The sequence below is a fragment of the Apium graveolens genome, chromosome 9 (genome assembly GCF_009905375.1).
Source record: "Apium graveolens cultivar Ventura chromosome 9, ASM990537v1, whole genome shotgun sequence".
Taxonomy (NCBI): domain Eukaryota; kingdom Viridiplantae; phylum Streptophyta; class Magnoliopsida; order Apiales; family Apiaceae; genus Apium; species Apium graveolens.
In genome coordinates, this window is record NC_133655.1 from 120,851,679 (window position 1) to 120,869,530 (window position 17,852).

At 34.6% G+C, this 17,852-nt stretch overlaps 1 protein-coding gene across 2 annotated transcripts; it reads right to left on the reverse strand.

Moving 5' to 3' along the window:
* Positions 1 to 425: 425 nt before the first annotated feature.
* LOC141683301 (putative RNA-dependent RNA polymerase 5) lies at positions 426 to 14,921 on the reverse strand. Of its 2 annotated transcripts, none has more exons than XM_074487992.1 (19): positions 14,472 to 14,921; positions 13,733 to 14,023; positions 13,501 to 13,648; positions 13,075 to 13,149; positions 12,396 to 12,582; positions 10,864 to 11,062; positions 10,704 to 10,791; positions 10,481 to 10,624; positions 9,381 to 9,434; positions 9,213 to 9,284; positions 8,234 to 8,340; positions 5,758 to 5,906; positions 5,198 to 5,423; positions 4,763 to 4,988; positions 4,052 to 4,194; positions 2,861 to 3,020; positions 2,573 to 2,708; positions 937 to 1,103; positions 426 to 850 (listed from the first exon to the last, which is right to left on the reverse strand). In XM_074487992.1, exons 3-19 carry the CDS (start codon positions 13,594 to 13,596, stop codon positions 611 to 613), a joined length of 2,469 nt encoding a protein of 822 aa, XP_074344093.1. In that variant the 5' UTR covers positions 13,597 to 13,648; positions 13,733 to 14,023; positions 14,472 to 14,921; the 3' UTR covers positions 426 to 610. The 2 variants fall into 2 exon arrangements, with proteins under 2 accessions (XP_074344093.1, XP_074344092.1); XM_074487991.1 differs by having other exon boundaries at positions 13,733 to 14,029.
* Between the last annotated feature and the right edge of the window lie 2,931 nt (positions 14,922 to 17,852).

The following is a 17,852-nucleotide window of genomic DNA, read 5'->3' on the forward strand; positions in this document are numbered from 1 at the left end:
AAAACAGAAATTACGGGCTTATAAGGACACAAACAAGGAGAATCAATTTAGCATATCATAAGATAAAAAAATTATGCAAATCTAAGAGGCAAAAGATTACACAAATATTGCATGCATTACAAGACATATATGAAATAGGATTAACTCAACTAAAAGGTATAAATCACAAAATTTGTAACATATGAGGGATGAGTATATAGTACTCCATACACTAACAGTTATAAAAACTTAAAAGTCTAATGGATTAGTTCACATTAATGTAGATGAAGCTCAGGTTGCTGCATGGTATGTTTTACCGTCTTTATTTAGTTAAATTGGAGAGAATAGCTCAACTCCACGGGAATACATATCGCTAGTTACATTTACGAGGAATAAGAAATATACGATCTTACCTTTTTTGGACAACAGGCTTTACCTCTAGCTGGTGCACATACTGAATTAAATTTCCATTACGAATAATACACGTTTTTACGTTACATATACCAAGTCACATACTGAGACAACATTACAAATAATGCATGTTCTTACATTGCATAACACACGCTCAAATACTGAGACAACAGTGGAAGTTGGATTTTAAAGCGAGGCAGCAGCACCTCTTAGTTCCTAACTAATTTAATAGTTCCCCGAGAACAGACGGCAAACAATTAAACATGAACCTTTCTGATGAGTTCACTGCATGAAAATTGCAGAGAGCAGGACCTGCAATTTTCCAAGCAAAATTGCAGGTGCTGACATCTCCTTTGCTCTTAGCGAAGTCATAACAAACATGATATATGGCAAGGGCGTCTACATGAATATCGTCCATGTTCCTAGACCTTCGTTCAAAGTCAGCAGCGCCATAAAGAATCTGCAAGAGGGAGGCAGGGTGTTATCCAAAGTTGGGTTGTGGCGTAACATTTTTTACTAAATCTTTTTGCAAGTAGAAATTCTCACCTCCTTGTATTTATTGATAACATCCTCAGCAGGGTTCATCTCTGATTGATTTTTGGAAGACAAAGCCGCACACATCTCATGCCTGTAATTCTCATAATTTTCCTTCCAAAACTTCAATTTTGCATCAGGGATCTGTACAAGCTCAAAGAGGGGAAGTTTCCTGATTTCTGCAGATGAGAAAAACCACCAAAACGAGTGAAAATACTGTGGTTACTAACTATATGTTAAAATTTAAAGGTGGATAACAGTGAATACTGAAAGGACAATAAAATATATAATCTACATACATACAAACCTCCGTCTATAGAGTTACAAAAACTAAAACTAATCTGGTGAGGTGCCTACACTTCCAACAATCAAGATCCGAAGGAAATTACCACTCTCGGGATGTAAGAGAGAAAATTTTCAATTAGATATAAAGATTTAGGTCACATAAACACCAATTGGCCATTGCAAGGCCTTGTTCTTATAAACTACCAACTTGTTCATTAGTAGTACTCCTCTATGACTTCCTAAAATAATCTTTGCTATACTGTATATCTATTACTAAAACTGAACTGAACAAATTTTACCAATTGTATTCTCTAGTACAAGTCCAATAATAAATTACTCACCTCTGAAATCTTTAATTAATTGAACATACCAGTAGTTAACTTATTATTAGTAGAATTTATTTTCTACACTTAATGTGCAGTGGTATATTCTTATTTACTAGGATCACTTATCAACTTAAAATAATATAATTCTCTGTATTAATATTTAATATTATCTTTTAATTAACTAATTATTAGCGTGTGCTTTCCAATCGGTATTTTAGAAGAAATGACTCCACCGAAATATTAATATTTCAGTGGGGTCAGATTGAGGCTTAAGTTTGCATGATTTGCCAATTGCCACATATATGAGAAAAAATAGATAACTTGCGAGTGTATAGAGATAGGGGTTCTAGTCTACACCCAGCAATTTTGTGAATGACACGAATAACATGACACTAAAATTTAGTGTTTGCGTTTGCCTTTTCAGTACATGACACGAAAGTACATGAACACGAAAAGACACGGCTGAGATTTAGTGTCGGTATTGTGTTTACCCTTTGGATACACAGACATATTTAAATAGATAAATAATTTTATAAATATATATATAATGTAACTTAATAAATTTATTAAAAAAATTATAATATTTTTCAAAGTTTTATGTAATATTACGAATATATTTGAAAATGTACCGCGAACTTTAAGAATTTCGTGGAACAGTTCGTGTTTTCGTGTCCATTCATTTCATTTCGTGTACAAGAATTGTACACAAAATATTTTGTATACTTCGTGTCGTGTCGTGTAGGATGGTGTTTAAGTCCTGTCGTGTTTGTGTAACAGTTTCATATAAACGTTTTGAATTCATGTCGTTTTCGTGTTCACCCACAAATACACGAAGCACAACATTACACGACACAAACCCATGATTTGTCAGGTCTAGGCTCTACTGGTGTCCAAATGTGGCGCTTATGGTTGTGTGTGCATGTGTATGCATTCCTTGAACCGGTTTAATTATGTATTTGATCTTTTTTGCGCATAATTCTGTCTTTAACACAAATACTCGGTCATGTGGTATGATACAACTGATCAGCAACACTCACCTGTAGACATTCTTTCAGTTGTATAAGTGTCCACTGTATCACAAATTTTTCCAAGAACAGAGCTGGATTGATACCCATCACCCTTTCCCATATAATGGGGATACAAGTCTGCTCTATATAGCAGTGGAACCTTAACCTGTTTCAGCAAAGAAAGCATGGCCACAAAATTGCTCAGTTACACGAATGAACAAAAAGTTGGACTAACAGAAATATGCTTAACAAAAATATACAGGCTGGCAAACTCGAAAATTTAAATGCGTCAAATCAAAAACTAGCAGCAAGAGTAACCTCTTTCCCAGTCTTAGGGGCATCTAAAGCATCATAGTAAATGTCGATTAGCTTGAGCATCTTTTTCTTCAAGTTATTCTTTTCATTTGAATTATCATCCAGTGTCAAAAATTTGTCCGTAAAAGCCATCCAGCTATCAGCTGCCACCCCCATACTAACACTAAAGAGCACCTCGCAATAAACCATGCATACACGGATAAGGCAATCACAGTTTAAGCATGTAGTTTCACGTACTTGTGCACAAAACATGAAAGATTAATGTAATATTTTATATTACAATAGCAATGCTACTAATCCAAGAAATAGCATAAATTATGTAAATACTAGTTGTACAAGCCAGACTAAAGTAGATTAAACAACACACAGCATGGAAGAGAAGGCTTATTATTATTTATAACTCAATATAGTGATACGTCTGGGAGGTTATGTTAAACATACACAAAAGCTAAATTAATTACGTCATTCATATTTAGTTGATCCTGTGACCCTTTAAAAGTTGGTAAGATCCGGTATGCTTTCCCACCAATATTATCTGATATATAGTTTACATGAGATTTGAACATTACTTTATAATGGTTTTGAATCAGAATAATTTATCACTGAACCGTGCATGATAGCAGTCTGTTCTTTGCTTTAGCATGCATACAGCATATTGATATAGAAGAATTTCGGGATAGAACAGAATCATGACACAAAAATGGGCTTGATACAGTTTTCATAGCAAGCACCTTGCCTAGAAGAATAAATTACAAGTTGACATCCAGATAGTAGCTGATAATGATTAACTTTAAGATGTAAATCAGAGAGATAAAAATATAACTCTAAGATAAACTCTGAGACGGACCAACAAATATTATATACAGAGCGTTGGATCACTAGAATCTAGAATTAATAAGTGCTCAATTTCAACATATGCGAGAATTTATAAACACACAAACACTGCAAACTTGTAGAGTTACTATGATCCTGTTAGGCAACATAATAAACATAATAAATATTTAATCAGTTACAAATCTGAATAATTAATTTGTACATCAGTTACGGATTTGAAAGGGAGGTTGTCTTAACAGATCCTAAAGCCAGAAGAAGCTGAAAATTATACAGAATTAATTTACAGCAGTACATGCATGATACATCCATGGCTCATGAAATGATACAGCATGTTTAAGTTTATTAGCGACAATTGCTTACTTTTGATTCTTTGTGTTCAAGAATAGCTTAAAAAGTTCATGCTCCAATTCTTCACAAGGTAAGTCACGAGGCTTTTTATGAATTGCATTTGGCGCTGAATGCATGCGCGTCCATGCTTTACTCTGTTTAAAGTAATGCAAGAGCTGCAAAAGCACATCATGGGGTATATAAACTTGGATCCAGAAAACATATAATATGACCTTCTTTTCTATCTATGAGGACAATATTTGAGTAGAAAACGACAAGAAAGGGAATGATTTATAGATTATACTGCTAATCTAATGTACACCAATAGATTATAGTCATGCTAAGAGGGTAATGCAATCTCATGCATCACTTGTGCAAATATTAATATCAGTTCTCCTTACATACTAAGGTTAAAATGTCATTGAAATGATTAGAGTATACAGAAGCTAAGAGCCCTTTACCATTCAGGAAGCAGAACCTTAAAAAAATGCAAAGTAGGTCTATAATTCTTTGAATGAATCTAGAGAAGACCTAACGCACACAAAATTAATAAGTGTGGCATAATAGCTGAAAATAAAGTAATCTTGCTAGTGATCTGAAGTTTCTGAACTGCTGCAAGTTTTATAAACTTCCAAATTGATTGAATCCACAGTTCCAAAACAGGAAACCGAGGACAAGCCTATATATGTATATCAGTATATGGAATAGTTATACTACCAAAATAAAATTATAATTTATGCCAACCTGATTGTTTTTAGAGACCCAATACATATCTCCATCAAAGTCTCCGTTCGCAATCTCGCTTGCAACTGATCTTTGACCTTTGGTAGAGAAAAATATACCATATTTAGCATTCCCTACAACATCTTCCACTTCCTTTACATACACAGCATTTAGAACATGTATGTCCCCGAAATGCAATCCTGGATACCGATAAACCAATACTTTACCCGAAATTTGACCGTTCTCGCTGAAGATAATATTAAAAAAACATTAAGAGTGAGATTACATATTATTCAAAAATGTTCTGGCAACATCGTAACCAATTCGTAACCAACATCATACTTGCATCAAGACATTAGACTGCAGGTAAGTTAATGAATTACCTTCCTTGAGTACATATAAAAACTGCGGCTACCTAATTTTTTTTTAAAAGCCACAAAAGAAGAGTAAACATACAGGATGACGCAAACTTCATTACTATTCAGTAGCCCAGTCGGGTCGGCAGTTCCCATCAAGAAGTAGCTTTCACTGATTGGTAGCCTTCCTTCTCGAAGCCCCTTTCTTTCTGAAAACGCCAAATGAGATAAACGATGTTGAACACAAGGTTCATCCAAAGGAACTCCGGATAATATTATTCTTGCAGTGGTACAATCATCATCTATGGTACCATGGTTCACTGAAGCTGAAACAGAAACAAGATTAAGGCTTCAGCAGAAAGCAAGAGAACAAGGCTTGGCAAAGCTACTAATGAGGTAATGCTAATAATATAAAGAGATGATTTTAGAGTAAAAGGAGGCGCATGGATCAAATTAAATATAGTAGCATGTAAAGCACATGATGCAACAATATGCACAAGGCAAATCCTCATTCTTGTTTGCCAACCCAACAATGTCCAGTTACATGGAAGTCGGGCCAAATAATTATAAAAAGAGAGAGGGATTCATTTATATTATATAGAGAAAGTATGACAAAAAAGATAAATCACGCGTAACAATATTAAGACCCAATTTATGTACCTCTGACTGCAGAACACTTATCGGAAAATAACCTTTGAGAATCCTCTAGTGATTCTGCCAATATTTTCAAGAAGAACTCCTCCGGGACTCCACCAAAGTTTAGCAAGGCAATCAGATACTTAGACAATCTTGATTTCCCAGGTTTGCGACTGGAGAATGAGATGCAAAAGTTATAAGACATCACCATAATGAATCACAGCATGTTAACAAGCAATCGGCGAATGATAACTAATAATTATGCTGGATACACAGGTTAAATAATTCGGCATTCCATAATCAAATGTGTACAGAGCTCTTAATCGGTTAATCAAAAATCATATTTCAGGTTGCCACTATATCGACTGTCTCAATTAAAACCACCCAACAGCGGACAAAAATACTCCTGGCAAATTTTACCTAGGATGCAGGGATAGCGCCTATGGGTTAGACAGGGATACTAGGATTAGACAAATATGATGATATGGTGACTCGGGTGGACTGTGGAGGGGGGGTACAGCACAAATTAAAATAATCTGAATAAATATTTAATGTTATGTATCATAATACCTATTAACAAAACCACTAATTTTATGCAATTTGACTTACATGCATAACTTGATAATCTAAAACACAAGAATGCAAGCTAGAATATTCATATTTGCAAAAGTAATTTAGAACATCAATACTTTTCTATCTTCTAATTAACATCAATACTTTGTTTGGGTAAAAATGGTTAACTTAACACTTAACATTGTTTCAGTTAATTTAAAATGCCCAACTTAAAAGATTGAATAACTGTTAGACAATTAAATTAGCAAAAGAAAAACTGTGAGAGAAATTAGCTGCAATACATATCTATGGTCTTCAGAGAATATATTAGTGCTACCAGAAAATCTGATGCATCATTGCTTAAGCTCGTTACAAAAGTTTGATTGAACGGTTATAACGACCATATAAGAAGGGCTGCGACTAAGTCATACCCTCCTAAAAAGAAGCCAAAACTGGATGTGTTTCTAGGCAGCATGTCACTTATCAGGGTGCCATTATTAACTGCAGGATCCATAGGAACACCGGATTTAGCAGAGTCTGGCAATTTTAATTACTCTACTGTTTGATGTGATTTATGTGACATTACAGAAAATTGGAGTTTACCCTAAAGCATGATCATTTAACTATAGTAGCATTGACAAGTCTCTGTTAAAACTTACAAGTTTTCGAACTCATCTACAAATAAATTTTACATCGACCTTAAAAAGTTTGTAAATTCCACTCCTTATTGAATTGGGATTTAATAACTTGGAGAAAAATCACCATGTCATTTCCCTTTATATTATTATTATATAGATACACATTGTGCACGAAAATTTGACACCTTGAAATATAAGAATGCTAAATTCGGGTATATCTGTATGGCTTTATTAGAGCATCTCCATTAAGGGGTGCCAAGATAGTTGCCAACCCCTGCCAAATTATCATATATTTATAAAAAAAAAATTATTGTCCTCGTCCATGTCTGCTTTGACAACATTTACTCAAAAAACACTCCTATGATTAGCAACCTTTAAAAGTTGCGTAGGTGGTCTCATCTATTACATATTAAGTAACTCTTAAACTAGAATAAGTATTCACAATATATCATTTTTGCACTCGTATATGTACTTTAACCACTTCAAGATGTTTCCAAAAGTTGGGAACTTTCTTTGGCAAGCTTTTAACAATCTACCATCTCCAATAGATAGGCAACCAATAGTGCCATGCCACATAACTTTGGCAACCCCTTTTTAAGTTACATCAATCAACTCAATTCAATGCTCAAAAAAAAAAAAAATTACACGTTGTAGTCCTATCCTGATATGATTTATCCTAGACAGGAAGGTCCTAAGAGGATGTTTGATATGTTTCATGTATCTACTTGCACCAGTAGAGAAGAAAAGTTGCAGTCACTCATTTATATATTAATAACAAGCCATTCCACTGAATCACCTCAAAAAAAGTTATTGTTCACAAGTCTTGATTTCTTTTGTAGTTCACTTTTGAATAAGTTAGGCTTTTCCCATGGCCTACTGTAGTTAGGTTCTGACATATAGATGTAGATCACATTGGCCATATGTGTAATGTTTATTGTTCGATATGACTAGTGTTTACATCATTCACACACACAGAAGTTATAGCAAAGACGTATTCCTTTAGAGGTTAGAGAACACTAATAGTATCTAGGTTTAACGAATGAAGAGGTTGTTATTAAAGAAGACAACCAGCTTACGGAATGAGATAAAAAATAAGCATCTTCATCCTACAATTCTATAACTAATATCAAACACATGTAGATCTTTAGATGTTGTATCCTTAAACTTTAAAAAGGGAAGTGACTGGTCTGGTTGGGCACTGCAACACATGGTGATTCGATATTTATGCATCATGGAAAGCACTCTTATAGATGTGATTGAATAAACGATCAATCCAAGAGTAAATTAAATGAGACATTAATTGGACGCACCTTATGTTGACCACTTCTAATGAGTTTACGGAGGTTGCACCTTTAAAGTTAGGATCGGCCTCAACTTTAACCATAGATTGTCTAATCTGAATTGTGCCAGGCGGAAGCTAAATATTTTTATAAAAAAAGCCCTTGTCAATAAGCATAATAATTAAGAAAGAAGCCAGTAAATAAGTCGAAAAACTAGCACATGACAAGTCAATTAAATAATTACAGTGACAAAAATGCTACAGCGTGATACGACTGGAACGGGAACTAGACCTCAAATACATATAATGATAAAACTACATTAGGATAGCTGAAGGGGATTAAACAAGATTGGACTTTTGCATCAGTGAGGAATTGGTACAATCCTCAGTGGTAATAAGATTACATTTGACTTGCCAAAAAAAATAAAATAAGATTTACATCTGAGATATATAGGACATAGTGCATATGCTAAGTTTTTTTCTCTATCAAATTCTTTGCAAAGATAGAAACAAGTTGAACTGTTCTGGAACAGCAACAAACATATTCCAAAACAACATCAATCAGTTGCATGAAATGATGCATAGACATTAAGGCTACTCTGTTGCATGGGATTAGTCATGCCTCAACTATTTCCATAAACACTAAGACTGTTCTGTCTGCATAAAGTAGTCACTGAGTATATTTTAAGGAACCAAGTATAATTAAAGGACTGAAAATTGTGAAGAAACCCAGATTAAAGTTAAAGCACTGAAAATTGTAAAGAAACCCAGAGTAAAGTAATTCAAACAAACATAGCTTACAAGAACAAATTTCCCAAGACCTTGTAATATTATTGGTTCTCATTTCTTGTCACAAATTACACCGACAGTTGAGTGGTTAAAAAATCTATTATTGTCCACCAGAATTAACAAAATTCATATGAAACAACCAACACTGTGTCAAGCACTAAAACTACACAGCTCTGGCCTAGAAATGACAAACAACACTTTTCTTAAATGAGATACTACACCTTTCTATTGACAAGGAAGGTTCCCTTGACTGCACAACCACTGTAGAACAAACGGCACTGCATCAGCAAAGGCTATAGAAAACGTAAAATAGAAGATGAAACTGTATCAGTAATCATCGATGCTAGAGAACATATATCAGATATTACTGAATGGTGAAAAGTTTTTACCGGTTCCTTAACATAGGCATCTGTCAGTCTCCCTTCTAATGGGATATCTTCCATCTAGACATAATCATTAAATACAAAATGATTTCAGAGATAGAGGAACTATCCAACGCAAAAGCTGGCACACACTAGAAAAATAAAAAATCTAAACAAGCACAAGACTAATCAGTGCAACACAAGAAGAAGCATATACTTGTGTATTAATACAACATAACTTTTTTCGTGTATCTATCAACTCCTATAATTATCAATATTGACCATGCTGTTACTCTCTTGGATACATTAAATATGTAATGTTTTAAATAGTTATCAGAAGACAGCCTTCAAGCATGAAACCAATAACATCGACTCCTATAAAAATCCATATTGACCATCATGTTACTCTCACAGCCTCCAGTTTAAATTGGGAGTGTAAACTAGCTATCCAGAGGAGCATGAAATTAATAACTAGACCGAGGGTGAGTGGATAAAATCACTAAATTATATTATCCTACACAAGTAATAAATGTAGGATAGACCGAGTGCATTGTTGCCTTCACAGACTACTCCTCTAAGTGCTTATACATCCATACACATTATTACCCAACTGAGAATCTCTTTTGATGATAAAATATCTCATCTCCATGTTGGATACACATTATTACATCCATACAAGTAATAGTCCAGAATGAAGAGTTTCTTTTTCTGACAATTTAATATGTCAAATGGGAATCTCTTTTGATGATAAAATCTCCATGTTGTTAACAACACAAAATATCTGTATCGCCAATGAAACCCCTTTAAAGTTTGTAGATACTTAAAAACAAATACCTATAAAAGGTAATTAGTTGTCTATAACTCCTATCCAAGTTTATTATCTACCTATAGGTACAAGTGGAAGATTTAGATATATACATAATAAAAATCAATTTATGAACAGAACTACAGTGATAAAAAGCAGAAAAGTGTGCAAAAAGGAAAAATAATGTATTACAGAACTATACGTGAATAAGGGGCGAGCACGCCATTAAGTGAGACCTATATTAGGCCTGTCATCTTTTCAAGTCTGGATATTAGTAATTACTAATAAAAGATATTTTGTGAAGAGAGGGCTAAATTCTGACCTCGGAACTTTTGTCCTTCCTGTATTTTGCACTGAGAAGTGCCCTAGGACACTTCATTGCCAAATCTTCCGATATGAAACCAGTCCCATCAGTATGGATCAAAAGGTCTCCATCTTCATTGCAAATATTAATACCATTTTCGTTCTGCAAGGAGAGAGGGGGGGGGTTAGTCATGTCTCTCTTTAAAAATATACATTAAAAGAAAACAAAGAACAGAATGTACCTGGCATGGTATGTCATTAATTCTTTCAATACGAACTGTATCAAAATCGACTTCAACCTTTATAGTTTGTGACAGAATCAAGGAACACCTGCATAGCAAGCAAATTTTCAAACGACACAAGTTGTGAGAATTTCAGACAAAAGGCAATAGCAGCACTAACCTTGATGCATATTTGGCCATGCTGGGTGTTGTATGAAGATGCATGAAAAGACACCTTGCTTCATGCATTGTTTTGTTTAATAAATTAGAAGGATCTTTCACATTACAAGGAGCAATGAGTTCCATCCGGGTGAAGTAGCACTTTACATCGGATGTAATGGGTGAATTTTTCTTTCCCTTCCTCTCTCCATCTTTAAAAACTATTTACAGCCATAAGAAGATGAACAGACCATTAGATTGAAACACTAACAGTTTACTTGTAAGCTTAACTGTACATGCTGACCATTTAGATTAAATATATTTTATGAATAAGAAAATAGCCGATTTCGAATTTAAAAATGCACATTAACGGTCACCTAACTCCATCTAAGCTTTGAAACTTGTCATGACAACATTTGAAAGAGGAAAAGAACATGTCAAAAAAAGCAATACAATTAATCGTTCCCCGGGGGTCATAAATTTATAAAGAATTTCAGCGAAGAATAAGTGAACCTTAGAATCATCAGATTCAGAGATATAAAAGTATTTACCATCAAAGAAGATACAAGTAACTTACAAGGAACCCCACAGATTCAAAATAATACATTACAATCGTGCAATGGCAGCAACCTAATCAAATTCAGGTCTAAGAAATAAGTAAAGACGAGACACCTTTGAAGCACAAAGATCGCATCAAACCATGCAAGCAGGACACTGATGAAATTCTTGATTAAAAGTAGAGGAAGGGGAGGAAGTGGTAGAAAACAAGACAATTATTTCCAAGGCTAAAAGAAGAACTAAAGGTTTATCCTATAAAAAAGAAGCCCTCGACATAATGCAGAGCAGACGGCAGCCAGCAACATGTTGAGGCAGGGATAGGTTTAATTAGAGGAACAACAGGAAGAACGAAGAATGTAAAAAGGATAGCGTGACAAGAATTCTCAACTCAAGGTCTTAAAAGGTGCAAAAATAGTATGTGCTGGAACTGCTACACTTGCTTCAGTACCAGCTGCTGTAGCCTGTAGGTACACTGGGCATGTCCTTAGTTCCTCAACCAACTAGCTGGCAAAAAAGTCACGATGGGCTAAATAATGCCAATCTATACTATTGTACCAAGATAATTATTCTCACACCTCATCCAACTCTAGATATAAGCAAAGACTCCATTCGTTTTTTGCCTGTAAAAAGTTGATTGGCAATTTCTAACTACTCTCTTGCATTCTTAGTGCAAGAATTTGAACTAGGATAATGATATTTTCCTCTCACTTTCTGTCAATGAATATAATATGAGTTGCAATGTATCAATTACATTGTTACTTCATTATTAGCACTCCACAATAAATAGAAGACAATAAAATAAAAAATGTAGAGTTAGAAGCATAAGTGGATACGAAATGAATTAAAATGTGTATGCATACGTTGAGAATATGCAGACACAAAACCTCAATCCCATCAAGGCTTTCTAACATAAAATATACATGCACATTATAAGAAGCTTAATTGGTGTAACTGTTTATTTAAAAGAATAATATTTAGGTAGTTCAGAAATATTACCAAAAAAACGGAAGCACCTCTGACCAATAAGTATGCCCTCTTTTGCAACATTCCCATAGAAAGCATTATGATCAGCAGAAATTATGGGAGAACCACCTCTTGCCTGTTCTTCAAATTTCACGATCAATATATTTTCATCACCTAATGTCCTATGCAGAAGAGTCTTAGTTGTTTTCAAATATGGACCCTGCACCATACAAAGACAGTCAGAGACTATATTAAGATACATTATAGGCTGTTAAATTGTTTATTCATGTGCCTTTTGCCAGATTAAAACGGAAACGGACTACCACGCATTTACACTTCCAAAATTTAACCATTATACATATACCAATTTACATCAATTCAAAGTGACAGCTATTTGCTACAAATTTACGGGTCTTCTAACAAGTTTGTATGATGATACTTGGGGGTTGGTATATTTAACAATTGTGTGCGGACTCATGTTTTTTATGTGTGTCACACTTCAATAATGCGTAAGCATTGCACCTAAGCCCCAAAACTTTGCATACTGATAAACCAAACCTTGTCACCAATTTCTATAGTAAAAAATAAAATAAAAACAATGTATTAATGTTAAAATCAATTAATAGATACCTCAAAGTGTGTGCTTCTGATTTAATAAAAAACAGAAAAATTTATGTATACACACTAACCAGAAGCAAAACTGCTTACTTACCTTAAAACTAAAACTTCCATCTCGCCAAACATGACAATGATAGTGATATGTTTTGCCACACTCCCAATCAAGATACTGGAAGAGAAAAAGGTAGAATAATTATCAAGAAAATAATGTGTTAGATTGAATTACGATATACAGTACAGCACTAAAGCCCGTGCTGTTAGAAATTCTACAAGTGAGCTGCACTAGGATTAAATACATGATAATTAAGATTTTATTTAATGGTTATAAATCCAAAAACTGTAACAAACAGATTATGTTATGGCATTTAATTTTCGGAACACGTGCAAGTGAGCTGCAGTCAGGTCTCAGGGACATCATTAATATATAGAGTTCATATACTAAAATCAAAAACTAAATATTGCTGGTGATAAATTAAACCCACCCCATGTTGCTTTATTACACCAAGACATGAATCATTACCTTCCTCCTGTCTGTTGACTCAGTTCCAGCAAAAGAAAAACGGCTGTACATAGTCCAAATTTCTGATTCAAATCTTTCCATGGGATAATTTTTCATCTGTAGAATTTTGTAAGCTTCTTGTTCGGAAACTACTGCTTCTAGCTTCTTCCTGCACAAACTTTCAGGTCCGGTAAAACACAGCTGTAGATTATTTGAGAGATAGTAAAGATCAAAGAACCTCTAATCAACTAACCTTCCGATGTAATTCAAAACAAGAAAGATCCTCCTAAATTCAAGTTCAGACAAGATCTGCCATTGTATACTAACTGTGGGAGTGTTTGTTTGAATCGTATTGACATGAGGTGAGAATATTAATCTCTTCCTTGTAGGTGTATTTAAATTCCCTGAACCTGAACAAGGAGAGTCTCCAGTTGTCTGCACTTTAGTAGAGGGGGAACCATCAACTAGTACCAGTGCATCTTTTTTGTTTGAATCGGAAATAGGTGTGCGTAGAAGATGCTTGGAGAATGGAAAATAAAACCATCTGTGCCTAAAAATAAGAGAGAAAAAATTAAACACTGACTAAATAATGTATAAGCAAATGTATCCAGAGGTACTTAGTTTAGAGCTTAAGACTACACTTCACTAATAAATCACACATTTGACATAACCTAATAAATCTAACATACTTAAATTACCTCCTTTGGATTATCTTCTTCACATCTTTAATCACACATTGCACAAGATCATTTTACATGCTTCAGTTAACACAAACAAATTTGAAACTAAAATTCGACAGTTGAAAAAATTAAAACGCCCTGTTTTCCTACTAACAAATCAAGAAAGGCACATTACTAAAAAAAGATAAAGACATTACCATAAACAATCAACTGTATTTTCTATTTATACTTGGAATAAAAAAATCAAAAACAAAACAAATAAACAGTGCATATATTATACATACATATGGTGATCAAAGAGAAAGTGATAACCTGGTAGAGAAGAAGAGGGTCGCTTTAGAGGAGTATAAGTGGTGGATTTGGGTTTGTAATCCTTAACCAAGTACTTGATAAACCCACTGAAAGTTCTGATTCTTGTCTGAGAAATGATAGTTAGCATGTGAATGGAGTTGTCTTGGCCGATGGAAGCCAAGATTTTACGAGCATCGGTGTCGGGCGGTGGCTGAGACTGCTCATAACATATCTTTTCGATCATTCTCTGTACTTTCACCGGAAGTTCAACTTCTGTTTCCCCCATCTTGTATATTCAGCAGTTTCTTGAGAGAGAGAGAGATACTAAATACTAATACTAATACTAATACTAATATTTATACTTATACTAATACTAATACTATTATTTTGAAATTTGAATCAGGGTTATGCGTGTAACTAGTAGTAGCTGCTTGTAGTGTAAGTAATAGTTTGGTACTGTGAAGACAGATTCCCGCTGCCTTTTAGGGACGTGATGTGATAACTACTACATATTTCATATACAATCAACTTTTTTACTTTCTTTTTCTAAAGATGCACCAACGGACAATAATGTGAAAAAAGTGATGTACTCTCTTTATCTTTTAAGTACTACACAATTTTTTAACTTTTGAAATTTTATGGACTAGTGTAACTTTTGAAATTATGGAACTACTTTATAGGAACTGTCACGTACATTTCTGCGGACGCTAACTTTATTCGGATTGCTTAGAACGTTTTTCGTGGAATGTAAGAAAAGTGAATGCAAGCGATTGTTCTTCCGATTTATTTCTGGTAAGAAAATCGCTAATTTAGAAGTTTGTGAGTTTTAGAATACAATAAAGCAGAGTGTATAAATGTCTAGAGCATTGTATAATTCTTACTTTTCAAAACTATATATATATAATCAATCATGTCATTAATACTCGTTCGATCGTTGATGACGAGAGAAAAAGGGGAAACGTTTCTTATCTGATCATTATCAAACGGTCAGCTCTTTTTCCAGGGTAGAGTTTACAGACTCTTCTTTTGTTTACTTTCTGAACTAAGTTCCTTTTTTTGGACGTCTTATGGGTTTAAAGATGGTATGCGAGGTGTTGTAAGGTAAAAACATTTTCTAGGCTTCTTCAATGTCTTAGAACATCCTTCTAAAATTGACCCTGGGCATTTTCTAGTGTTTTTATTTTGTTTTAGAGTCGTTCATTTGGTCCAGACCAGATATACTCGACAGTTCTCTTTTTTTTGTGAAGGCTTGATAGTTTCTTTATTTTCGAATGCAGGGACATTGCTTCATGGGTTACGGGGTAGTGGTAACTTTTTTCTTCTTGTTTTTTCTTTTGTTTTGCATATTTCATTCTGCTTTCATATTTGCTTCTCTCTTTCACATATTTTTGACTTATTTCTTTGTTTTTTATTTTCAATGTCTTTTAGGGAGGCTTTGTTTGAAAGGAAGAGTGTGAAAACAAGGCGGCGCTGGAGAAGGCAGTGGTGAAGGCTGCCAAGATGAAAGATAAGGATCCTTCAACCCAAGTTGAGAAAGCTGTTGATGGGGCTGAGACTAGCCGACAAGAGCCTCCTGCTTTGGAGGAGGTAGTTGAAGGTGACCTAAGTGGCCCTAAAAACCAGGTCGAATGAGCGGCTCCCAACAAACGGCTTAGAAGCCGAGATGGGATCGTTCAGACGTACGTTCCCGAATGAAGCGTATTGATAAGCGATAATATCATCAAGCCGGTGATCGATAATACAAAATAGGTGGCCCCTAATTTATGTCGTGGCCTGCAGCTACCGAATGACCTCTCTTTTTATGTCGTGGCCATTGAATCCGGATCGTTTACAGGTTATGGTATGAAACAAGAATCTAACCTTCTACGATTCACAACAACTATAATACAAGTGTAAATACCTTTAAACTAATGCTCTTATCCTATTCTTCTAACATCTTCAACCTCTCGCAGCGGAAATCTCTCTAACGTCTGCTGTCTATCAAAACTATTCACTTTTACCCTAATCTGTTTCTGGAAGAAATAAGAATTTCAAAGCAAGAGTGAGACAAAAATACCCAGCAAGTATATAATTTGAGTCTCAAGCATTAATATCAAAGAAAAATTTCCGGACAAAATCTTTAAATAAGTTTTTAAACAATTCTATTTATTTGAGAGAGTTGAGCGAATAAACATTGGTTGTTACCAGCCTTTAATTATAAATCCAAAAATGACAAACGATTCCCAGATTCATCTCCTGAATTAGGGGTTTGTCCGATTTTTGGAATCATAAATCTTTTCGAGAAAGAATGTCGTTAATGGCGATCAACAACAAATTAGAATGGACACTAGTTCACATCTATATCCTGCTGATCAGTCAGGATACAATGCAGATCTATACCCACCTGTATAGATCCAGTCAGGTCCCCAGGCACTACGGCCCATCTCAAGGCATCGGTCATGTCCCGGTCTTTAGGATTAAGTAAAACTTAATCCCACACATCATCATTATCTAGCCCATAGAATATTTTGATGTCAAATCATTTTAAATTCAAAACATCCCAACTCATGGTTCGCAAATAACCCGAAAGAATGGGTATTTGCTCAAGAGAGCAATCGAATTATAGGAACAATAATGAAAGGAACATGCATAATCAGAGTAATTACAGCGAAATGTAAAACATTTAACTATTCCGAACTTAGAATAGGAACGAAGAAATAATTGCAGTATTTTAAAAGAAAGTTCTGGAATACTTGCCTCAAGAAGCCTTAAGCACTATTATCGGTTGACTTTTAAATTGCCTTGAACGTTTGGCTTTATCGTCGACCCACTATCCTATTCTCGATATAATCCTATCCTTCATGTTCTTCGATGGGAATCTTGTTGAGTCTGATGATTAATCACTAGATCATTCCTAGTCCAACGTCAAATCTCGGGTCTTCCGACTAGGACCTACAGGGTTAAAATACCCTAATTTAGATAATCGTATCGCTCAACATAGCACCACTATCGCTTCTACCCATACGATTTCATAACCCAACTCATATTTATATGTATTATTAAAATACACATAACAATTATGGTCCACATCTTCGAAACTCGGTTCGGTACTTATTTTCGGAAAGTAGATATACTCGTTTTGAAAATAGGGTAATCGATTAATTATAAAATATCTTATCCCAACATGTAATTAGGTTCGTATAATATGATTATATATCTTCATTCAACGTCTCTGATAATTACAGGGTACGTCCCCGTATTTTCGGAATTAATTTTCCCGAAAATCGGGCAGCGTCTCCTTTGTTTATCGGCCTACTCGTCGAATCAATTTGACATCTAATCACAACAACAATCCAATCACAACAACAACCAATCACAATTTGAAATCCCAATCACCGATACAACTCAATTATTATTATTATT